Source organism: Mus caroli, unplaced genomic scaffold (assembly GCF_978045245.1).
Source record: "Mus caroli unplaced genomic scaffold, Mus_caroli_1 scaffold_9, whole genome shotgun sequence".
NCBI lineage: Eukaryota > Metazoa > Chordata > Mammalia > Rodentia > Muridae > Mus > Mus caroli.
In genome coordinates this window covers 114,962,011-114,987,123 of record NW_028227264.1, presented here as the reverse complement: position 1 = coordinate 114,987,123, position 25,113 = coordinate 114,962,011, and the positions used below count along the sequence as shown (strand labels likewise).

Below are 25,113 nucleotides of genomic sequence, written 5' to 3'. Positions count from 1 at the left end.
TCAAAGTGGACTCAGCATAGACAGAAATCCTGGGGAACCAGGACGTGATGACTGATGGAACCGCATTCATTCTTAGCCTGGGCTTTTAGGGCTGGAAACGGAGGGAGGTTAAGTCTTCTGCAATCCTTGCCCTTAAACCTACAACCGAATCGGAATTCCACCGAGTGTGGCAAGCAGCGATAAAGAAGGCACACCATTGTTAGGAAATATCTCGGTGAGGAAGTGAGTAGGAGGGATGGAAGGATGTGGGAAGGACTGGGTGGTCAGGGAAGCCTTTCCGGTTTAAGCTGAGACCTGGACGATGACTCGAAGACCTGGCGGTGTGGACGAACTGTAAAGTTCAAGAGCCCGGATTTGTGCGCCCAGAGAAAGAGACTCAAGGGCACCTTGGCCGGACTTGGCGTGTGATGACCCCTGGTGTGATGGCTATCCGCTTTGGGACCATTCCTCGGGCCGGGCGACCATGTCCTGTATCCTATTCCATCAGAGTGGGGTCTGATCGCAAAGATCAGCTTCTTCCCACCGCAGGATTCCCGGGACGCTGAGCCGGTTCGTGCGGACGCGGAAACAGGCCCAGGCTCGCCCGCCGCCGACTCCGCCCACCGCGGTCACGTGACGCGGGGTGTGACGTAGGAGGAAGGAGACGCCATTAGAGGGAGGAGAGGCAGCTCTCCCCTAGCCTCGGGTCCCTGACGTGGTGGCCGGGGCCCTTCATTCTGGGACTTTCTCTCGGCCCTCGCAGGCCTCGCCCGCGGGAGGACGCGGCGAGCACCGGGCTCGGCGGGGCGTGAAAGAGCCGGGCCCGGGAGGAGCGGGCGCCCCGGCGGCGGCGGCGGTGCGGGGTTCGGCGCGGCGCTGGGCTCGGGCGGCGGGGTAGCGACGGCGGGATGGCTGCGGCCGGCGGCGGGGCGGCGGCGGCGGCGGGCCGAGCCTACTCCTTCAAGGTGGTGCTGCTCGGGGAAGGCTGCGTGGGGAAGACGTCGCTGGTGCTGCGCTACTGCGAGAACAAGTTCAACGACAAGCACATCACCACCCTGCAGGTGCAGACCCCGGGGAGCCGGGCTGGGGACCCGCGCCCGCTCCTCTGCCTCTGGCCTGTCAACCCCCCTTCCCTGCCTTCCCATTGCCTTTTGCAATCGCTTTGGGGACCCGCGCGCCCCAGCACACGGTAGATGTCAAGACCCACAGTGGGGAGGGAGAGGACCCGGAAAAGTCCCCAGTTGCCGGTGGAGGCTGCGCAGGTCGGGGAGTCCCCCGGTCTGCGGGCTGGTTTTCCCCTCTGATGGGCTTCGGCTGGGGACACCAGGTGTTTTCACTCTGTGGTCTCCGAGACCATCAGCCCTTCTTCTTTCTTCGCCAAGTAGGAACTCGGATGCGGATTAGAATTTGCGAACGAGGTGGTTTGTAACTTCCAGAGCGTACTGATGACTAAGTGTTTATGCAAGTTCCATTTTGTCCTGCTTTCAAAGTAAATGGAGTGGTAAAACACCCGTCGTTGGAGGGTTTTCTTGTTTTTGTTTTAAACGACTGCTTGCTGCTTGTCGGTTACCCCGTTTCTTTGCAGCCTTCTTGTGTCCGGACGTGTGGCTTCCTTATTCTTTGAGGTTTGATCTTATCCGCGTTGAAACATCGTGTTGCGCAGTGGCCAGCAATCGGTCTTCAAACTAAAAAAAAAAAAAAAAAAAAAATCTAGGCACTGCTGCTACATGTTTTCTTTACTGTCAGGCCATAAAACGCTGGCTTTCTTCTACAGTTTCATTGGAAGTGTGGAAGTGTTACAATGTAATTGAAAGTGAAACCAGGCCATTGAAGGATCTGCGATCACCCTGGTCTCCTTAAAAAAAAAAAATCAGTTTGCATGTGTTCGAAGGAATTTATCTATTAACATGTCTTGATCAGACTGTCCAGAGGCTAAAAACGCTAGTGGTCTTGAGTTTGGGCGTCTGGATCCATATCCTACCCCTACTTATTTCCATAGCCCCGTGATCTTTGGTAAATTGCTTAACCGTGTATCCCTGGGTTTCTACTGCTACTGTACTCGTAATGATTATATCTAGTGCACAGAGTTGTCAAGGTAAATAAGGAAACGCACTTAGCACCTGAAGTGGGGGATAAACACCTATTACCCCTCAGACTTGACAATAGATCTTAACACAGAAGGTACTGGAATGCATAAGCTAATGGGTGTGACATTTGATGTGGGTGCTATTATTTAACGACTGAGTGTAGAGTGTGCGAGGATGCTCCAGTTCTGATCCCGTTCTTATTTTTACGCCTGTTTTCAATCCCCTATAAAGCCTAACACCGAAAGAAATGTCAGGTGATAATGCCCAAGTAAATGGTACGGCGGAGCCGGCGCTCAGGCCTGGCTAGATTTGAGCCGGTATGGTTCACCGCCTCTGGAGATTAATAAACAACCCATTTCACACTTCTCTTTGTTCTACACTGGAAGAGAAAAGAAAAAGGTCTTGCAGTTGAAAGCTTAACTGGAAAATTAATTTAGCTCTTCAGCCTAAAAAAGGCCCTGTGGAGTCCAGCGGTGACGGCACCTGTCTGTCCTTAGCCCCAGGACTCGGGAGGCAGAGCAAGCAGATTTCTTGAGTTGGAGGCCAACTTGCTCTGCAGAATAAGTTCCAGACCAGCTAGTGCTACCCAGTGAGACCCTGTCTCAAAAGAACACACAAAACAATCGTGCTTACATTATATATTTTCTAAGATGCCCTCAGTGCTAAAAGTGATGAATGATTTTCAGGTCTGTGGCAAGAAGCCGGTCTGACCAACACTGGGAAGGTGGGCTATGGTGGATCTCAGTACCTGTAACATCACAGCTGAAATTTTTATGTGACTCATTGTAGACAGTGTAAGGATTCCATTACAGAAGCCAAGGTTTTGTGTTTTAACTAACACAAGGAAACTGTACTGTGATTCCTTCCTTGGAGGGTAGCAGTTCCCCACCTCATTCTCACCCCCCCGCCCCCCCCCCCCCAAGAAGTTTGTATCATCTGTAAGGAGATTCTGCATCAGAAGTGGGAGAGAAAATCCTTCACAAACTACTTATTCTTTTAAAGTGTTTTGTGTTTCAAGCACTTAACAGTTCTGCGTTTAAAGTATTCTTTAGAGTACTTTGTTTTCAAAACACTTTTCCAAAGTGTTTGTGAAACTTTAAAAGAACGATGCAGGACAGGAACCATAGTTAGTTAGTGGCTCACTGTTCTCAGTCATGTGTTGATGCACATCCCCCACCTGACCCCTTTTAAACATCTTGGAGGTCACAGACTGGGACTATAGCTGAGTGGCAGAGAGCCTGCTTACCCTGCCAAAGGCGCTGGGTTCACTTGGAGGTGAAATGAGCTGATATCACTGAAAACAGGAGACTTAACTCTGCCTGGAGGAGTTCCATGGCCCCCTATGTCTAGTGTCAAACAAGTTTTTCTCTTTGTAGAGCCAGAATCTGTTTTAGTCTCAGTTCTGCCCTCTGGAACTTTGGTCTCATATGACATTCCTTGAGATGGCTCTCATGACCTCCTGAGTCTTTGTCTTAGGTAAACAGCTCTGCCTCTTTAATTGGCTCTCTAGTGGCATTCACCATCGTCTGTACTCCTCCGGTGTCAGGGCACTCAACAGCCATCCTTCCATCTTTTCCTTTCTTTGTTTCCGTTGTTGCCTGAGACTCCTGATCCTCCTGCCTCAGTCTCCAGAGTGGCTGGGATTACAGGTGCCTGCCCTCCTGCTGCTGCTGCTGTCCTCCTTTGTTAGAGTGGATGCTTTGAGCTGTAGAAATGAGGGTGACTCCAGGTGGGCTTGGACTGAGCAGAGAGGTGCAGGTAGTCACTTCCCCTTCTTTTGACATTGAAGTTGTAAAGATGCTGTGAGTTTCTGGGGGAAGTTGTGGCATTCGATACTACAGGGTTTGTTTTCAACGAAGCATTAATTTATCTTAGATCTTCAAGAAACGCATATCTCCTTAAGTTCTCAATTCTTTGACTTTATAATAAAGCATTTTTTTCTCAACATGCTTGACCTGTTAAAGTTGGCTTTGATCTGTACCAGTGTTTAAAGCTTGTCAATTTTATTTTATTTTACTATTTTTTTTTAAGGATGAAAAGGTTTTAGTTCATATTTTGGTGGTACAGTCATGGCAGGGGACATGGTGACAGGAACTTGAAGAAGTAGCTGGTCACCTCGAATCTGCAGCCAGGAAGCTAACAAAATGAATTGTTACTATCCCTTTACGTCTTGATTTGGCACCCCCCTGCCCCCCAAACATTGGGCCCAATTAGGCCAGTGTTCTGTGCTGGGTTCTGCAAAGAAGAAAGATATGGAACCTCCTGTCTAGCTGCTTTTTAAATGTCTGTACTTGATTGGTTTAGAAGTCCTTCAGTGTTCTCTTCAGTTCACAAAGACTTTGAAAAGCTATGGGGGGAAGGGGCGGCGGGGAGCAAGCTCCAGTATGCTCTGGTGATGCATGGCCAGAGATTAGGTTTTCTTTGGCAGTGCAGTGTTTTAGAATGGAATTATATCAACATACATGATCCCTTCCTCCTCTTGAGTGGAAAACAGTTGCTAATGTAGTTTTTCCTTTTTGGGCTGCTACACAGAGTAGACACAAATCCTTTAGTGAAACTTGGCCAGTTATTCCAACTTGATGCTCTCCTACCTCGGTGCACAGGCCTTGCCCATAAGGACTGTCACGGGATGCTTTGTCAGATGTAGATAACAGAATACACTTGTGTGTGAGCAGCGCCCAGTTGTATCAGGAAGTCGTGTGATAACAGTGGAAAGAAGCAATAGGACTCTGAAGCTAGACTGAGTTATGCAATGGTGGTGGTTGTAAAGTGGCCCGCCAATAATATGGGAGTGCTCTCTTCATAGCTCCTAACACAGATTACACTGCAGGCAGCCATGAAGCTCTCCATGCACGGTGTCTTAAATGCTGGTTCTGGGGATTGAACCAGGGCTGTACTAAGTAAGTTATAGCCTCATCTCTGAGACATGTTTGTTTAATAGATGTCGAATGCTGCATGCTGTTTAATGAGTATCACAGTACTTGATATATGTTTCTTTAATGGTAACTCAGTCAGAAAAGTGAATGGATACCTAGACAGTGAGTTGACTTGGCTTGTGTTGAGACGTTGTCTTCGAGTGGTCACTACATTTATAGGGTCTGGGAAGGGGGCGTCAGTGGAGGATGAGACCCTGCGCTTGGATCCTAACTAACACTTTCATGGCACATGCCTGTCATCCCAGAGCTGGGGAGACAGACACTAGAGGACTTGGGGTTGCTGGACAGTCAGGCCAGCTGGATTCGTAGTCTCCAGGCTCAGTGAGAGACCAAGGTAAGGGGGAGGGGAGCAAAGGAGAGCTCTGGTGTTCAGTCCCAGCACCCATCAGGTGTCTCACACCTGCCTGTAACCCAGCTCCAAGGAATCTATACTCTTTTCTGGCCTCATGGGCACCGTTACCATCATAGCTGATTACACATCTGGGTCTCAGCATTCCAGAGGCTGAGGCAGGAAGATTGTGAGTTCTAAGCCAGCCTGGGCATTAAATGAGAATCAATATCTGTCTCCCTGTGTGTGTGTTTCTCTGTATCTGTCTTTCTGTCTTTCTGTCTGTCTGCCTCGCCCCCCCCCCCCCCCCCCCAGGTTAGGACTATAGCTCCGTTGGTGTAAACCACTTGCTTTGTACACTCAAGTTCTTGCTTTCATCCCTACATAAACCAGGCATGCTATCACATGCTTGCAAATCCCAGCACTGGGAAGGGTGGAGATGAGAAATTCAAGGCCATCCTCAACTACACAAGAAGATTGAGGCCAAGCCAGACTAGAGACTGTTTCTCAACTTGATTGTAAAGAAATATATGTTTTACATTTTAAAATTATTTTCATTCTAAAATTTTGACTGGGATTGACATACGTGGGATTCAAGGAGTTGCTTGCTTGTGCTGTTTTTAATCGTGGTATGAGCCATGCTTCAGTGTCTTAGTGTTGCTGTTTGGTTACTTAGCATTGTAGAGTAATTGTGTACATTCTCTGGAGCACTTGAATTCATGGAGTCTCCAAGCTTTCCTGTGTGTGTGTGTGTGTGTGTGTGTGTGTGTGTGTGTATATGTCTGTCTGTGTCTGTGTGTGTGTCTGTCTGTATGTGTCTGTGTTTAAATGATTTGAGTCTTCAGTGAAGTTGGCATAGACTTTGGGTAAAAGAAAATTATCTTTTTTTTTCCCTATGGACTATATTAAGATAATGCCATTGACTCTGAGGAATTAAATTTAGGAATTTAAAAGGTGTGTGTGTGCCTGTGTGTGCCTGCCTGCCTGTGCCCTTCTGGAGAGTACAACTTTCTGGAATCAGTTTTCTCATTCCACAGTGTGGATTCTGGGAGTCAGACTCGGGTCATCAGACTTGGCAGCAAACACCTTTACCTCCTCAGCCGTCTTAGCAGCTCAAGAACTGTTCTTATTTTGTACCTACTGTGTGTTAAACATTGTACTAACTGGGGATATAAAGCTGAGAAGGTACTGTACTGGCAGACAGCTTTCTCTTCTTTTGACAGGACTCTGTCATTTCCACGGTACACACCCGTTGCCGTGGCAATTACTTCTGCCTTGTGTGTGTCTTTGTGTCTGCACTCCTGGGTAACTCTTTTCCTTTTTTAGTTGTAACCTATGTGTCCTCACTGAAGGAACTTGGATTGTGCACCTTAAGTGACATCTATCACTAATCTCTAAAAAGGAGCAGTGCTTATATTTATAATCAGAGCCATATCTTCCCTTTTGGGTTGTTACTGTGGAATTCCACCTGTCTACCCGGGCAAGTCTGGAGTAGGTGCCTGGCTTTTGACTAGCAAAGCAGTGCTTAGGTTGGCTTTTCAGAGACTGATCCTGACAGTTTAGCCACTGAGACAACCAGCATCCCACAGACAGAAATGGTGTGCTACTCTTGTTAGGCCAAGGCTGTGTCTTTGTGGTCCCTTCACCTCTGCAGTAAGCTCTGCATCTGGGCTCTGCAGCTTCATGCTTTGAATCACAGTCTCTTCTCTAGGAAGCTTGTTCTTCTGGTTTCTGCGAGTGTTTCCAATGTGTGAATTTATTTTTGACTAGCTCTGACTGCCACATGGCTAGGTTTTAGCCAATCCACTATAGTATCTACAGAACAGTTGTAATATTCGAAGTTACTACCTCTTTACTATTTTACCAGCTACACGGAGGCCATAGGAGATGGCATTCATTAACTTATTTGTTGGTGAGATGGCATTTCACCTCATAGCCTATACCGGCCTGGAACTCAGGCTTGTCCTGGTTCTGCCTCTGAGTGCTGGGATTATTAAAGGTGTGCCACCAAGCCCGGGCTGGTGTTTGTGTGTTTTGTTTTTAATAAATAAGTTGGGGGCCACAGAGAAGGCTCTGCAGTGAGGAACAGTGCTGTTGTCACAGGACTGTGAGCAACTCCCGGCTGATGGCTCACAACCGCCTATAACTCGTTCTAGGGGCCTCCTACTCCTGTGGAGTCCGTCCGTCTGTGCAGGCAAAACACTCATAAAAGAAATGACTGCTTTCTGCCTTGTGGTCAGACAATCCTAGCACATAAGGGCTTCACATCTGTCCTCCTTTGCTTTCTCTGCTTCTTAGGCACTACTGGCTTTCAGATTTTCTTCTGTTTTGAACCAGCTCCTGCTGTGTAATGAAAGTTGGCCTCAAATTTGCAGTCCTGCTTCAGTTTTAGTGCCAGGATTCTAGGTATGTACCGTGGCATCCCACAGAAGTGACTTAGTTCCTACTTTGCTGTTAACGTCCGCTCCGCACTCTCCTTTTGCTATATGTGATTTGTCCTGGGTGTCTGAGCCCTAACGGGTCCCAGAATCTATTACCTATCTATCCTATCAATCTATCTTTCCTTCCTTCCTTTTTAAGAAAGACAATCAAGGATGTAAAAATACTGAAGAACCCAGGTCTCTTTTCTGGTCATTTTTATTCTCTTACTACAGAAAAGTAATTATATAATTTACTTGCTTGAATTCTATCCTATCTTAAGATTGGGAGTGAGATAGTTTACACTAAGGTCTACAACAGTATTAGGAATAACAAAATAGTGTGATTAGTTCTGTGTTCAGTTCATAGTCAGCAAATAGAAACAGGATCATATTTCTTAATTCAGTACCATGCTTTCAGAAAGAAGCCTGTTCATGCTTATTGGAAAGACCTCTAGAAGTCAGTAGACAGTAAAGAACGAACGAACAGCGACTGACAGGTTGTGGAAAGATTTGCATTGGCATTTTATTTGTCCCTGTGACTTCCCGCCTACAGTTGATGTTTTTTTCCTTCATCCACTAGGTTTTGGGTAGGATGTGGGGTGATAGGCGCCAGGTAAAAGTAACAACCCGAGCTAATGAGATCGCTCATTTTTTGTTGTTTGTTGAGTCATGGTTTCTCTGTGAAGCTCTGACTGTCCTTGAACTCCCTCTATAGACTAGACTGGCCTTAAACTCAGAGATCCACCTACCTCTGCCTTCCAAGTGCTGAGATTAAAGCTGTGTGCCACCACCACCCATCTAGAGATCTCTAATTTTTAATACCCCTAAAGTTTGGAAGACGAAATACTTGGGATTTCATAGAATATGGAGGGAGAGGGTGGGAAATATGTCATTACTTTGATCTTTGCTGTGTTGTTCCTACCGTGAGATTAGGGAGGTGACTTGGTGTCCAGGAACACTTACTGTCCAAATGGAGAATTGCCAGCTTAAGAAACGTCTGCTTTCTTGGCTAGACAGCTCTGTGCAATGGGAAAGGCGTTCCGGAGTCAGACAGGGTTCTGCCCACCGCACCCACCCTAATTAGCTGACCTGAGTCACTGTAGTTCTGTAAATCTCAAATTTATAACTATAAAATAAGGCTCATTATCTACCTCACAAGGTTGATGCAAGTATTAAAGGAGAACTGGAAAGCACAGAGCTTGACAGTCTGTAACCCCACCCCCAGGCCTAGAACCTTCCAAATTACTACTGTTGAGTCCTCCACCTCTCCATTCTAGCAGATGGTACTGGTGGTTTATTGAGGAGTTACCAGCGATGTATAATTCCCTGCAAATGTTGAAATTGTTTTCAGCATAAGCATGGTTCTTTTTTTTAAAAAAAGACTTATTTATAGGAGTCCACTGTAGCTGTCTTCAGATACACAACAGAAGAGGGCATCAGATCCCATCACACATGGTTGTGAGACACCATGTGGTTGCTTGGAATTGAGTTCAGGACCTCTGGAGGAGCAGTCAGTGCTCTTAACCGCTGAGCCATCTCTCCAGCCCATAAGCATGGTTCTTAAGTCTGTGATTGTCTCCCCTTAGCTTTGCTACCATATAACAAACAGAATTAAGAAATACACTGACCAGATCGGTATTTTATAACCGCAAAGGGTAATTTAATAATCTGGCCAAATTAAGTGCATAGTTTTGTAGAGCTGATTTAAACAGACAAATATCAGGACTTTGACTATGTGCTACTATTCGGATGTACATTAAACCTATAATTGTATTTTAAAAACAGTGTTTGCTCTTAAAAATACTTTCAACATATTGAAAATGTAAGAGTGTGGTTGAAGTGAAGATAACTTATGTTACAGAGAGAAGCTTGCCACACGTGGGGGCTGACTGAAAGGGAAAACAGATCACTTGGGTACATGCCTTAGAAGTGCGTCTCTTGTTTGAATTAAGATAGTTTAGTCCATGGGTCAGTGAGGTGACCCAGCAGCTCAGAGCACTCCTATACAAGCCCTGCAACCTGAATTTGACCTCAAGAACCTAAGTAAAGGGCAGACGCTTTTGAATGAGGACCTTGTAAAGGTGCTGCCTGCCCCCACACACTTCATGTATATGCAAGTAAAAATTAATTTAAAAAAAACCTAAAGTTTTGCTTATAATGAAATTTTTAGGAGCACATTTCTTCTATAAACTCTGTTTTACCTCTTCCAGTGTCCATAGGCATATTTATAGAGGTGTTTATCTATAGTAACGCCGTTTGTTAAGAGCATCCTCCAACCCTAACTAGATGTTAGCCTAAGGAGGTACTGAAGTCTCATAGCCGTAAATTGTTCTTAGACGTCTGGACCATAGATCCTGCTTTGCGACTTGTTGTATGACCTTGGGCAAGACTCTCTTCTTGAGTCTCGATCTCCATGCCTAAGATATTTGGGTGATAATTATTTCTTACTCACAGAGTGTTCTGAGAATTAAATAATATTTGGAAAGCTATTAAACATTGCCTATTTTATTTTAGTCTAAAAAGACTGAATAATAATAATAGTAAATGGAATCTAGCATGTAGAAATTCTTATGTCCTGAAAAGATACGTTATAGTACAAGACAGTCTAGTTCACCTGTTGCAAGTTAGGTTTCCAGAAAGTATAGAATAGAGAAATTCGGTATAGAATGTGTGCATCATATAGGGAGGCATGGGGAAGATACACAGTACAGTCAGGGCAATGTCAGCTTGTAAAGAGAGACCAAGGACTGACTATCATAGAAGGCAAGGCTATCATAGAACCCCATAGAAAATAGGAAGACCAGGCTTGCGAGGCTAGTGTTTTGGGGAGGGATATTGGCTGGCAGCGAGGAAGATAATTCTGAAACTCTAAACCTTAGAGAAAGCTAGGCAGTGTGGTATGAGCCTGTAGTCACGGCCTCTGAGGACACTAAGGCAGGGGCAGCAGGCAATCACGGAGAGCAATGCCAACCTGTGCCGTACAGCGAGACCCTATCCTTAAACCCAATCTATGTTTCACTCAGCCACCTGTAGTAGTGTACGTGTCCCTGGGAGGCAGCCCCTTCATAGGATCTTAAAACAAATTACATGTGGGTCTTGGGGATTGACCTCAGGCTGACAGACTCTATGGTGAGCATTTTTATTTGCTGAGCTGTCTCTGAGCCGCAACCCAGGATCTTTTGATTTAGCCTTAGCTTCTTTGTGTGGTTCCCCTGTGGGCAGCCTCCTGTGCTGCAGGCTTCAGCGCTTTGTTTCTGGGTAGGAGAAACTCCACCTACTCCTAAGGGAGGGATTGTTCATCACCTTCCTCCTAACCAGACAAGCCTTGAACTTCCTTCTCAGCAGTCCCTTCGCGTGTCCTTGGCAGACACTGTTCGCTGTTCTCAGTCTCCAAGCAGCTATAAGCTCCCTTGAAAGACTGGGGCCTGGCCTTTCATTTCTGTGACAGAGTTACGCGTTAAACAGTTGGACTATCTACGCACAGAACCATTTTCAGCAATGTGGGTATCTTACGGATTGTCTCGATACTCATTTTAATCAGAAGTAAGGAAGATCCTATTAAATTAAATGCTCTAGGAAGAAACTCATCGCATATATGGAAAGGGAAAGGCATAAGGAAAAGCTGGGCCCATTTTCCAATGTGTTTCTATGGGTATTTTATTAGTTTTTAAGTGTGTGTGTGTGTGCACACATGCCTGGGCACATGTCTTAAATTTCAGCATTTGGGAGGCAGAGGCAGGAGGATCCCTATGAGTTAAATGCTAACCTGGTCCACATGATGAGTTCTAGGTGAGATAGGCTACACAGTGAGACCCTGTCTCAAATTCTTTTCTCTTTAGAATGCATGTTGTGTATGTTTGTGTTGCACACTATATGTGTGGGAGTTAGAGGACAAATTTGGATGTTATCCTTGACTTCTCCCTCACTGTGAGATGGTCTCTTTGTTGGTACTTACTGTGTAGGTCAGGCTAGCTAGCCAGAGAGGCCAGAATTTTCCTGTTTCTGGATCCCGTCTTACCTTAGGTGTGGTGTGCTTTGATTGTAGCCCCACGTGCTTCTGCTTGTGCATATGTGTAAGTGGGTTCTGGGATCAAGAATTCAGGTCATCATGCCATGTCCTCCCTCATTTACCACCGAGCCGTCTCCCAGGGTTTTACGGTTCCCTCGACCACCAAGCTCAGCCCTCAGCACTTCTTACATTCCCTTAGAGTTTCCATAACTTGTGTTCATAGAACAGGATAGGTCTTTCTTAGAGTGTGAGTAATACTTTGTCTTTAGTGAAAATAATAGTTGGCCATAAAATAAAAAGTTGGTGATTGTCTTTTCTTTCAGACAGTCTAAGTTTGGCATGGAGATCTTCACTCATTCATGTATGGTCAGGGGAAGGACGTGATTTTATTATTTTATAGGAAACATTGTTTAACACATGCTTATTTCCTTTTTTTTTTTTTTTTTTTAGGCATCTTTCCTAACAAAGAAGTTAAATATTGGTGGGAAAAGAGTAAACCTTGCCATATGGGTAAGTGTTCAGAAATCTGTCTGTCTGTCTGTCTGTTTTGAGACAGGGTCTCACTGTGTAGCTTTGGCTGTCCTGAACTCATTCTGTAAACCAGGCTGATCTGAAACTCAGAGATCTAATCTGCCTCCTCCCAGCTCGTGCTGGGATTAAAGGCGTGACTAACTCACTTGAGGAAGAGGGATTTGGATTTCATTTTTTTTTTTAAGTAAATAAATTATCTACCCAAAACCATTTCCTTAATTAAAAAGTTCCTAAAATCTAATTGAGAAATCTATTTGGGGGAGCTGGAGAGATGACTCAGGGGTTAAGAGCACTGACTGCTCTTCCGGAGGTCCTGAGTTCAATTCCCAGCAACTACATGGTGACTCACAACCATCTGTAATGGGATCTGCTGCCCTCTTCTGATGTAGCTAAAGACAGCGACAGTGTATTCATATGTATAAAATAAATAAATAAATCTTTAAAAAAGAAAGATGAAAGAGAACTCTATTTGGAGCACAATTTTATATCTGATATTGATGTTATAATTTTTTCAGTTGCAGAAGGAAGGGTCAGGGTTGATGGGCTGTCTGGCTTGTGCTTGCTTTCCTCCAAGCAGCTGGGGTAACTAGTGGAGATCAAGAAGTGTTAGCAGGTTGTCCTGATGCACTCCTCTTCTGCATTCCTAAGATCCTCAGTGTAGGGCCGAGAGTGTTGTAAGCACTGAGCACCTGAACTGGCCTGCTAGTGTGTGTAGGAGACCACCAAGGAGCAGGGGTGGGAGAGGGGGGGAGGAGGATCATCATGTGTAACGGTAAAGCATCAGGCGAAGCTGCTTCTCTCCCTTGCTGTGTCTTTTTGTACTGTCTTTGGGTTCTCTGTTTAGCAGCCATGTCCTTTCCCCTTTGACCTACTAAGGAAGCATTTGCTCTTTCTTAGGACACAGCAGGTCAGGAGAGATTCCACGCACTGGGCCCAATCTACTACCGAGATTCGAACGGAGCTATTTTAGTTTATGATGTAACGGATGAAGATTCCTTCCAGAAGGTACCCTCTTCATTCCTGTAGTGACTTAACTGGAAGGGCCGGGCTCACTGGTTGGTTGGTTGGTTGGTTGGTTGGTTGATCTCTTATTTATGTGTCTGCATTTGCCAGTGACGAGTTTCTAAACAGGAAGCCATACAGATTGAGCATACATGGTGACCATTATTTATCAAATTAATTAGTTCATATCAGAGTAATAATGGTTTGTTATGGCTTTCTCAAATACTAGAAAAAGGAATAAAATTGAAGTTAAGCTTCAGAAAAATGTAGAGACTTTGATTTTTATCTTTAAATTAAAATTACTTAATTTGATTCCATACATTCTGAGCTCCTAAAGCTTGGTCTGTGTCTGCATGGGAGGGCTGCCTCCTCCTCAAGGGGCCAAGGAAGAGCAGTCTGAAGCCTGACTCCCAGCCCAAGGAAGCACCCTGGAGGAGGAGCGAACTTTAGAAAAGTAGTGTTGAGTTTTTAAATTCTTTCCTAATTTTTTAAATTCCCTCTTCAGATTTATACTGTAAATGTAGAATGTTTCTCCTCAAGGCAGGGTCTCACTATCTAGGCCTGGCTGACCTGGAACTTGCTATGTAGACCAGGCTGGGCTGTCACAGAGAGCCCCTGCCTCTGCCTCCCAAGAACTGGGGTTAAAGGAGCAAGCCCTTCGCCAAATATAGGATTTTTAAGCTTATTTGGAACCAAAAATAAGTCACCTGTGAACTTTCCCCACAGTCACAATGAGTTCCTGTGTGACCTTCCTTGGGTCAGTAGTGGGTTGGCTTGTGTGAGGGAATAGGTAATTTGCAAGTCAGAGCTTCTCTTGTCCTGAGTTACAAGGTAATGCATATTGAAATGACTTCTAATTTAGTTTTGTTTCTGTTTTCGATTTACCTCTTCTTCCCCCACACCTGTCTATTTAATGATGAAAATGCAAATATATAGTTTCCTTGTTAGATTACTAATGATGCAGGAAAACAGCCCAGGTAATTAAAATGCAGCAAGTGCTCGCTGATCTAAGGTTTGCTTGCTCTTTAGATATTTTGAGGCTGCTGTTTGATGCTGCCTGTTACCATTTCTGGGGTTTTTGCGTCAAGTACAGGGGCTTAAGCATTTCACTGACTGAGAGCAAGATGAAAATGTGGCCAGTTAGTGATACTGAGCAGAACCTCTAAGGCAGGCTGCCTAAGCACAGTAACTTACGACTTCTCATGGTTCTGTGGCTTGGCCAGCAGGTCCTCTGCTCTCTGTCATGGCGTCAGAGTCGCTCGGAGCTGTACTGAAGGGGGAATTGGATGGAGGCTGGAATGCCCAACTAGCCTGCTTCTTGTTCACAGGCCCTTTGTCCATATGCACTTGCTGGTTTCACGCTGTAGCCTAAACTTTCTGTAGGACCGTTAGATTCCTATAAAATTAGAATCCACAGGCCTATTAACCTTGAATCTGGAGCAGGCATAGTGTTCCCTCTGTCACATTGATCCTCATATTGATCACATATTCTCGATCAAATGAGTTACAGCACCAGCCAAGATTTCACCTGGTAAAGGAAGGGAATGAAGGTCCAGCTTTACCTCATCCCGAAATCCACGAGGACAGAGATGAGGATATCCATGGAGAGTGGTCTGGTCCGTGACATTAACGTGTTTTAAGACATGAATTGGCAGATGGCTATGTTATCTGTGTGAGAGAAACGCTGTGGTGATGACGATGCACGTTTCCACTCTCTCATATACGTCTCATGCGATAGCAACCTGTGCTTTATTATAGGGTGATAATAATCATCTCTGCTTTTATATTTATAAAGACAGCTCCTCTACATTTTTTAGAGAATAGCCACATGTCATAGGTACAGATGCATAGTAAATGTTTACCACACAGTAGTGGGATTTTTCCGACTTACAGATGTGTATTTTTTAAAGGTGGGTATATATGTTTTGTGAGATGTGATTGCATATAGATTAAATTTTACTATTAAGAATTGAAAGCAGATGTCCTGGTTTGTTCTTTGTCATGCTGTCTGATTATGATTTCATCATTATAGTATTTAAGGTTAGTATTGTTGATTCTAGCTTATGTCCAGCTGGTCCACAGCTGAACTGCTTCCTTTGTGTGTGTGTGTGTGTGTGTGTGTGTGTGTGTGTGTGTGTGTGTGTGTATACTGTAGTTCTCATTGCTACTGTAGTTGTCCTCTACCTGAGGTTCTCACCAGGGGATGACAGAAATCTGTAGACATCTTTAGCTGATATCATGAGAGAATGATGTTGGTGGAGGCCAGGGATTCCACAGGTATCAAAGGGCTGTACCAGACACCGTGGCAGTAGTGCCAAAGGAAACCTTTTGTCAGACACTAAGGAATGAAGTCTTATCTTGTCATGCACACTTTTTGTTCCCCCTTCTAAAGGCCATAATATAGAAGTCTAAAGGCTATAACATAGGAATCAATTAAGGCTTGATCAAAAACACTGTGGTCATACCCTCCTAAGTCCAAAGTGACTCTGCTAAAAATGTCTTAATACCAGGTACTGGACTTCACAATGTTTGTTCTGGCAAATAGCTTTGCTTGAATGTATGAAAAAATGTATAAAACTTTGTAATTAGAGTTGTGTTTTTACATAAACACGGGGTTAGGTGTTGTGGAACTAATCCCCCTAAGATTTGTTTTCATGTTTGCTCTGTTGTGTACACAGGTAAAAAACTGGGTCAAAGAATTACGGAAAATGTTGGGAAATGAAATCTGTTTGTGTATAGTTGGTAAGTATTAGTACTGGTTTATTTTTAATGTCCTTTGTTTCTGTGATTATATTTTGGGATCTTTCTAAGTGACTTGTATGTAAGGGTTTAATCCCCAGAACCACCGTTTGACAAAACAAACAATTATAACTGCAGCATCAAACTGTACAAGATATAAAAATATGTATAAAAGTCCACTACTATTTCAGCAGGAACCATAGACCAGAAAATAAGAAAATTAATGTAAGAGTGTGCTAGTGTAAGCAAAAGGAAAAGGAGAAAAATGTAATGTCAGGAAGGAGAAAAGAGCAAGAGGTTAGGAATGGTAGGAACCATGAAAAGTTCCAGTAATGAAAAAGTGTGAAACAACTTTAAGTTACTGGACGAAGGGAGTGCAACTGAGCCCATCATTGGGCACGTGGGCTGGCTCAGCAGCCCCAAGTCCTCACCGCTGAAGTGCAACCCTGGGGACCCGCCTAAGTGCTGAGAGAGCCGACTCTGCAGAGCTGTCCTCCGGCCTCCACACGTGTGCTGCAGCACGCTCCTTCCCTTGCACACAAGCATCATGCATGTGTGATAGTCATTTGTTATCTAGGTAAAAGCATTAGTTCTTCTATAAGACAAAACCCAACACCAAAATCAAACCTCCAGTAGGATGAAGCTAGAAGTACAGCTGTAGATGTGTGTGTTGGAGCAGAGAGGGTTGGGCAATATTGCCAATAATGATAATGTATGAACCAAAACAGAAGTCATGTGTAGAGGGGAATAAACAGAAAAAGCTTTTAGAAATATGATAGTAGAAAATACTGCTTGTGATGTAATAAGAGAGGAGCTGGAGAGATGGCTCAGTGTTGAGAGCACTTGACCACTGTTGCAGATGTTGCAGGCTTGGTTCCCAGCACCCACGTCAGGAGCTCACACCACCTGTCACTCCAGTTCAGAGGATCCAGCCTCTGACCCCCATGGGTACCTGCCATCTCCATACACCGTACATTGTGCACATAAACTAATGCAGGCATACATATATACACATTATTAATTTTTTTCCAAAGATGTAATAAAAAGGAAAAATAGATATGAAAGGTCAAAAAAAAAAAAAAAAAAGTGTTGGACCAGCATCTGGTCCTTCTGCTCTCTACACTGCCTTCAGGGCTCTCTGGCCACCAGGCTGCTGCAGATTAGGTTGAGCCTCCGTGTCCTGTGGTTGTTCTCATTATTAAGTTCTCCGGGTAGCTCATCTGCAGACAGGTTCTCTCAAAACGGTGCCTAGCTCTTGCCCTCCGAGTCATGCGCTCTGATAGGTGGGGTCCTCTCCATGCTGTCCACCTCTCCAGAGGAGTCACTGTCTGGCCAAAATCCCAGCTGTTGTGAGGTAGTGAGGGCTGTCGGCTCATCATGAGGTGCAATGCTAGACTCCCAGGGGGCTGGAGTCCTAGGGATCATTGTCCTAAATGCAGTGTCCCAGCTCAGGGTTTGCATAGTTAACAGTCGTGTCACCTCATTGCTTTTATATAGAGGTAGTTAATAAAAGCTCCATCTCCTTTTTAGAAGCATTGGTTGGCCACATTTTCCCAAGTTCTAATATAGTGTACGTACGTATGTACGTATATATTGTGTATATAATACATGTGCATGTGTGTATGTGTGAGAGAGAGACGGAGAAACAAGAGATGATCATTATGAGCTTTGCCTAGCCTGGAACTCCCAGAGATCCTCCTGCCTCTGCCTTCCAGGCTCTGGGATTAAAGGCATGTGCCACCATATCTGGCTTGATTTATTTTTATTATTTTTAGTTATATGTGTGTGAAGGGGCATGTATATGTGAGCGTGCGTTCCCATGAAAGTCTGAGGCCCTTTCTTCTTGGAGCTGGAGTTACAGTTAGCTGTGAGCTGACCAACTCGGGTCAAGAACTGAATTCTTGTCCTCTGGAAGAACACAGTATGCTCTCCCAACCACTGAGCCCAGCCCCGCAGTGAAGTTTTGTGGGAGACCTGCCACCAGGTGGCTTCTTGTATTTATAGAGTAAGACAGCTTGCTCGCTCTCTGATTACCGTCCAGTGTACTGACTATAACATGTATTGGATTGAATTTTTATTGACAGACTGTAATGTAGACCATGAAATTACTGTGATTCTTGTAGCGTTGTGGCTCTGTTCAGAGCATAGTGTCTCTGCTGACGTGGTCGGTGCACACTGACCACAATGACTTTAGTGTCCCCTGCTCACACTCATCCTTTCGCATTTGTTGCAGCTCAGAGTTAAGTACTCAGATTATCCGAGGTCTTCAGTACAGACCACTGCACTTGGGCTTCTCAGTGATAAATGTTTCATTTCTCACTGGGTGCTGTGTTTATTCCTTTATAAAGTTTATTTTATTCTACCTGAGAGGTAAAAGGGAAGAAAGGAGACTATTTGTTTCAAGTGTGTTTCCTTACGTTGCTTCTCCCCCATTCTTCTCTGTTTGTGGTTTCAGTGACCTTCACCCTCTATCCAGCCAGTTCAGCTTCTGTCCACTGCTCTAAAATAACACCCTTTTTGTTTTTGTATTGTTTTCTTTTTCAGTATCTAAATTTTGGTTCTACTTGGTTGTTTTGTTTGTTTGATTTTTTTCAACAAACTCTTGGCCTAGATGCATTGTTTAAGGAAAGTAAACATACCTTCAGCATTGTAAACCCCTGCGGCATGTGTGTATCACCTTGTACATGTGGCATGTGTGTATCACCTTGGAAAACAGCGCTCAAATTGTTTCATCAACAGTATACTTAAAGCCTCTCCATGGTGGAGGAGGAGAACTGAAAAATGCACACATTAAATTTTTTAACTTAAACTAGTTTATGTTATCAAATAAAAGAGTTTCATTTTAGAACCCAAGATGGAAGCATACTATAGTTTAGTAAACCAATAATTACACTTAATTATTGATTGGCTTTAAGTTGATTGGGAAATAAAGAATTAAAAAAAAAAAACATGTATATATACTTTAATTAAAAAAAAAAAAAAAAAACGACTATTCTTTCTCATGAATCTTAGCCCCTGCTGTGCCTTATGGTCTCTGAGGAAGAGCGATTGTTTGCCTCTGTCAGGCTGAAAGTTCAGGTCGTAGCCACACTGACCCATGTGTAGGAGGAAGTGGGACTGTGAACGGCTCTCATCTTTGTGATGAGACATTTGGAAGGCTGATGGGAATTACTGTTATTTTTTTCAAATAATTAGTCACAATTATATATTTAGGATTGTCTGATTTTATTAAAAATAAATCAATATTAAGAATAGTGTTTCCTTTTTTACACATTAGGTAATAAAATAGACTTGGAAAAGGAGAGACACGTCTCTATTCAAGAAGCAGAATCGTAAGTGTCCCCCCCCCCCCCGATGGCGGTGCTCCCCAGTGGGTGCTCCCCGATGGCGGTGCTCCCCAGTGGGTGCCCCCCCATGGCGGTGCTCCCCAGTGGGTGCCCCCCGATGGCGATGCTCCCCAGTGGGTGCCCCCCCGTGGTGGTGCTCCCCAGTGGGTGCCCCCCCATGGCGGTGCTCCCCAGTGGGTGCCCCCCGATGGCGATGCTCCCCAGTGGGTGCCCCCCCGTGGTGGTGCTCCCCAGTGGGTGCTCCCCCATGGCAGTGCTCCCCAGTGGGTGCCCCCCCATGGCGGTGCTCCCCAGTGGGTGCCCCCCCGATGGCGGTGCTTCCCAGTGGGTGCTCCCCGATGGCGGTGCTCCCCCGTGGCGGTGCTCCCCAGTGGGTGCCCCCCCGATGGCGGTGCTCCCCAGTGGGTGCCCCCCGTGGCGGTGCTCCCCAGTGGGTGCTCCCTTACTGTGCCCTTGGATGCTTCACTTTCACAAACCCTCAGGGAGGGCTGAGCACTTGTTCTCAGGAAGCATGTTTGTCCTTCAGAGTGGGGGCAGCTGGCAAGAGTAAGGTATTTCTCCTGATTTCACTAAAAATGAGGACTATGTGGAGGAGTTATCAAGGGATTTCAAAGACTTGTAAGGTATTTTGCATTCCAAATAAGTGTATAAAAATTTTAATCATGTTTTTTTTTCCTAAATTTGATTCAATATATAGAGAAATTAAATAGCTAAATAACCTTAGTGAAACTAAAATTGGGTAAGTTAGTAAGTCAATAAAGGTGAATTTAGTCACTAAAATTGCTATTGTAGAAAGCCTTATGTCAATGACTCTCTGTTTTCTTTTCTTTGTTAAGGTATGCGGAGTCTGTGGGAGCAAAGCATTATCACACGTCCGCTAAACAAAACAAAGGCATTGAGGAACTCTTTCTTGACCTTTGTAAAAGTACGTATATGCATGTCAGTACATTTAAAAATGGCTTTTAAAACTGTTACTAATGTTTCTAGCCAGGAATAGTGGTGCACACCTTTATCCCAGCAGTCAGAGGGCCGAGGTCGGAGCAGCTCTGAGTCTGAGGTTAGCTTGGTCTACAGAGTGAGATCCAGACCTGCCTCAAAGAAAAAAGTGTTGTTCATTTTTCTAAAGTGAAAGTTTGCCGATTTCTGTTAATGAAAGCAGGAGAAAAATTTAAGAAGTGTCTGTACTGTCACTACTTGGTGACACCCTTCAATTCATGTTTTAAAATCTTGGGACTTTTGTCTTTTTTAAGCAATAACTTATGGTTTGGAAGTCACTTGTTTGATGTGTGCTAGTGTATTTAAAATGTCTGTGTGACTATTTTAAAAAGCAAGGAAAACTTGTGTATTAAAGTGCATTCAAGGGCTGAGGGGATCGCACAGTTGGTAAGGTGCTTACTTTGTTAGTACATGTGCGGACATGACACCCACACACGGTGGCAAGAGTTTAGAAGCCCCTCCCTCATCCCCCAAGCCGGGGAGTTGGATCCCTGGGGCTAGCCTCTAACCTAATTCAATAGGCAAGATCTCAGTCCTAGTGAGAGAGAAACCCTTTTCAAAGAATAAGGTGGGTGCCTCCGGCCTACACACACACTTTTTAGATGAAAAAGAAGAGCACACATTTGAGGGCCATAACAGTTGGTTCCAGTGGGTGGATCTTACTGCATCTTGGTTGACAGATGAGTGAAGAAGAGGTGGTGAGGACAGTCAGTGCATGACCGCACGGAAGGCTCCTTACTAAGTCTTTGCAGACGTCGGGGTGGCGATGTGCCTTGAAAAGCATGGCTTTCTCAGATGCACATTAAAGCACTCCATGAATAAAATGATTCACAATTATTGTAGAGACACGGGAGTAAAATGAGGGGTTGGCTTGATTAGGCTCTTTTCCTCTACTTTTACATGTTTGAAGTTCTCATGCCAAAAGGTTTCCTAGGAGAAAGAAAAGCAAATTTCTTAATAAGTATGGCCTTATTAAGAAGTCCATTTCTCTTGTTGTCAATACAGTGCCTATATTTAGGAGACTGCTAGTCTGTGGAGTAATACTGAGTGGTTGTCAAACTGTAGCTGGTACACTTACGGACCTCATTCCCTTGGAAATTTGACGAAACTAGTTTTGCACTCTAGGAAAAAAAACTATGTGTACACCAACTTTGGGATAAATTTTACTTTTAAGACTCCAAAGTTACGCATAATTCCTTCAGGAAAATGAGGTCTTGCATTAATCAGCATTAGCATTACTTGATATTATTAGAAGCGCAGCTTTTTGGGCCGGTCCCAATCCTATTGAATCAGAAGGTCTGATCAGGAGGTCTGAATCTGCCCTCTGAATCAGGAGGGCAGGTGCTGCTCTGTAGAAATCATCCATGTGATGCTAGTGTGCCAGGCTGAGAACCAGGGCTGTGTCCAGCCACACGAGGATCTGCTGAGGCACACGAGGATGTGGGTGTGTTATGTCCTGAAGGTCGAATTTCCCCAAGTACTCACGTGTCAGGCTTCCAGTTCTCAGACATACGAAGACTGTAGATCAGAGTTTCTAACCAGTGTGATGAGTACCATGCCTTAAGAATATTTACAGTATTCTCCATCTATTCATTTAAAAGTCCTGTAACATACAAGTGCTAATATAAACCCGTTTCATACATACTAAAACACACCCAGAAACGGAAACTCTAAAAGGCTTAATAAATACAGAGAAGCAGACTCTATAATGGTTCCTCGTTCATCTCACTGTGGCGTCTGGCACATCCAGCTTGAGCGCTGTTCTCCATGAGCTACAGCCTGGATACAGATTGTAGAACTCTTAGGTTTGAAAGACCCCCTCTCTCCTTCCTTCATCTTGTTGACCGTCTGTTGCTTCCTCCCAGTCAGTCTTGAATTTTCACTCGTTTCTCATAAAGGAGGTGCTTCACAGGTCAGGAAGATTTGTCAGGTTGGTTTTGTTTCATTGGTTGGTTGGGGGTTTTGGGGTTGGTTGTTGGTTGGTTGGTTCAGGGTTTTTGGTTTTGTTATTGTTGTTTGTTTTTTGTTTTGAGACAGTTTCTCTGTATAACAACAGCTCTGGCTCTCCTGTAACTCACTCTGTAGACCAGGCTGGCCTGGTAGTCTGGAACTCAGAGATCTCCTTGCCTCTGCCTCCTGTGTGCAGGGATCAAAGGCTACACTACCACCTGGCAGGGTTTTTGTTTTTATTTTTTATATATATTTATTTATTAATGGATTTGTAACTTTTGTCTTCTGTAAGAAATCTGTAAGAAAGACACACAGAGAAAAATCTTCAAGCCAAAATCACAAAATTCTCTCTCCATCTTCCTCTGTTCCACTTGTGTGAGATAGAATTTCACTCAACCCAGGTTAGCCTTGAACTCTATAAGTAGCAGAGGCTGTCTCTGAACTCGATCCTACTGTCTCCACCTCCAAGTAATAGGATTGCAGGCATCTGCTACAGGCATCAGCTGCTTATTGTCACGGTTCATGGGGGCTTGATGTGCTATTTCATTTTGTTTGGTTTTCACTGTGGAACTCTGGCTGTCCCGGGACTCACAGAAATCCTCCTGCCTTTGCCTCCTGGGTGCTTGGAACACAGTACCCAATTCATGCAATTATGCTCTATACCATACACATGGATATTTCTCTCTTTTTTTTAACCTTTTTTTTTTTTAAGGTTTATTTTTGTGTGTATCTGTGTATGTATGTGCATAGGAAGCCAAAGGAGGCCAATGGATGGGCTCTCCTATCATTCTTTACCCTATCTACCCATTTCTTCAGATTCAGAGTCTCTGAATCTGATACCAGCAAGCCTGAGCCATCCTCCTGTCTCCATCCTCTTTGAAGCCAAGGGGGCTCTGTTGGGGTATCACCTTTTCACGTGGGGTCCAAACTCCAGTCCTGCACTGTGACTGATGAACTGTTTCTCCACCTCTGAAGTTCTTTTCACTCTGATTTCAGAGACCATTGGCTTTATACACATATTACCTTAATTACACATGCTTGCGTGTGCGTCTGTATGGGGATGTGCGCATGAGTGTATGTGGTGGAGGACGCCAGGGCAGTCATTAGCTTCCAGATGTGGGTGCTGGTTCTGCTGTAGGAGCAACATACACTATTAACCACTGAGCCACCTCTCCAGCTCCGCAAATACCATTTTTTTCTATTTACTTATTTATCTATTTATTTACTTACATGAGTACACTGTAGCTGTCTTCAGACACACCAGAAGAAGACATCAGATTTCATTGAAGATGGTTGTGAGCCACTTTGTGATTCCCAGGAATTGAACTCAGGACCTCTGAAAGAGCAGTCGGTGCTCTTAACCACTGAACCATCTCTCTAACCCCCATTTTCTTAAATAAGTCTTGTGCCCTAAATTTAATCTCCTTGCACTAGGAATAAGTTGAACTTTACCTACTTCCGACAGTTTTGGAAAATCTGGATTATACTTAGTGTGCACTGTTTATTCAAACATAAGCAAGTGTCCTCCTCTATTACTTTCTTTGTGGCTATTAAAGCACTGCGTGTTATACTTTGTAAATTCTAGTTTTTAAGTTGTTTTCTTGAGTTGCCATAGCATTCAGTGTGTGCCCTTGAGAGACTGTTGATGGGAAGTCGCTTCTCTCAGCCGACTTGAATTGCAGAGCGAGAGAGAAAGCCCCCAGGATGTGGTGTGCTCACCTTTGCTTTCTGTTTCAGGAATGATAGAGACGGCCCAGGTGGATGAGAGGGCAAAAGGCAATGGCTCCAGTCAAGCCGGGGCTGCCAGGCGAGGCGTGCAGATCATCGACGACGAGCCTCAAGCTCAGAGCGGCAGCGGAGGGTGCTGTTCTTCTGGCTAACGGCTCAGCCTGTGACACTCAAAACATAAGAGAACTGTGGATCATTGCCCTCAACATGAAGACTGCCATATTCCAAGTCACATCATTTTACCAATGGAGTTATAGAATTAACAGTATTTTCAATTACGTTTATAACACTGCAGAGACCTTAAGTGCTAAACTTAGTGGAGTTTGTGACCAGAGAATTGGCATTTTCTACAAATGTTAACAAAGCAATTACCAATGGCCTTTTTACATATTTTTTCTTTAATGAGGAATAATATGCATGTAGAAAAGACCTACTTAAAGGCTTCATTTATATTCTTTTAAATCAGATCTTTATTTAATAACTTATATATGATGTTGGAATGGTATACATTTTTGCAGTCCTTTGTATTTTGTGGTAGTTTGAATTGTATCACTTCTAAACAGCATACTGTTTTTGTTTTTGTTTTTTGATTAGCAGATACGTGAAGTTCTATTTTTGCAGGGTTTGCACAGGCCCCTAACTGTCTACTACTTTGATATAATCTATAAACATCCTGTATGCTGAGCTGGTAAAATACATTGTAAATTACGTATTAAATATTTTATCTGCTTTTACAAGCGCAAGGTGCAAAAATATATACAATTGTCATCTTGATGACTGTAAGGTGAATTAACCGTTGGTGATAACACCTAAGCTTTTGACTCTGTTATAGCGCTCACCACCTCTTCCCTTGTCTTAACGTGGAAGTGCGAGCTTACATGTTCACAGACTTACCTGACTCGCGTACTTACCTGCTGCTGTCACCTTCCCCTTCCCTTTTCTGTTTCTGTTTCTTTTTCTTTTTTCCTTTCTTTTTCTTTCTTTTTTTTTGCCTCTGTGTCCCAGTGATCCAAAAGCAGCGTTTGCCTTTTTATTGTTATTAAACAAGTTTCCTTCTGCCA

General features: G+C 44.2%; 1 protein-coding gene across 1 annotated transcript; it reads left to right on the top strand.

The window, feature by feature from the left end:
* The first annotated feature begins 619 nt into the window (after window positions 1-619).
* On the top strand, window positions 620-25,113 carry Rab21 (RAB21, member RAS oncogene family). Its single transcript, XM_021175103.3, has 7 exons — window positions 620-1,040; window positions 12,210-12,269; window positions 13,188-13,295; window positions 15,971-16,034; window positions 19,309-19,363; window positions 20,215-20,303; window positions 24,062-25,113. The coding sequence occupies exons 1-7, from the start codon at window positions 888-890 to the stop codon at window positions 24,202-24,204; spliced, it is 672 nt and encodes a 223-aa protein (XP_021030762.1). The 5' UTR covers window positions 620-887; the 3' UTR covers window positions 24,205-25,113.

Bases quoted from the DNA above. Each gene is read 5' to 3' on its own strand.
- Rab21 (XM_021175103.3), top strand. From the start codon at position 888: ATGGCTGCGGCCGGCGGCGGGGCGGCGGCGGCGGCGGGCCGAGCCTAC. The intron at 1,041-12,209 runs GTGCAGACCCCG...TTTTTTTTTTAG, and splicing joins AGCACATCACCACCCTGCAG to GCATCTTTCCTAACAAAGAA. The intron at 12,270-13,187 runs GTAAGTGTTCAG...GCTCTTTCTTAG, and splicing joins GAGTAAACCTTGCCATATGG to GACACAGCAGGTCAGGAGAG.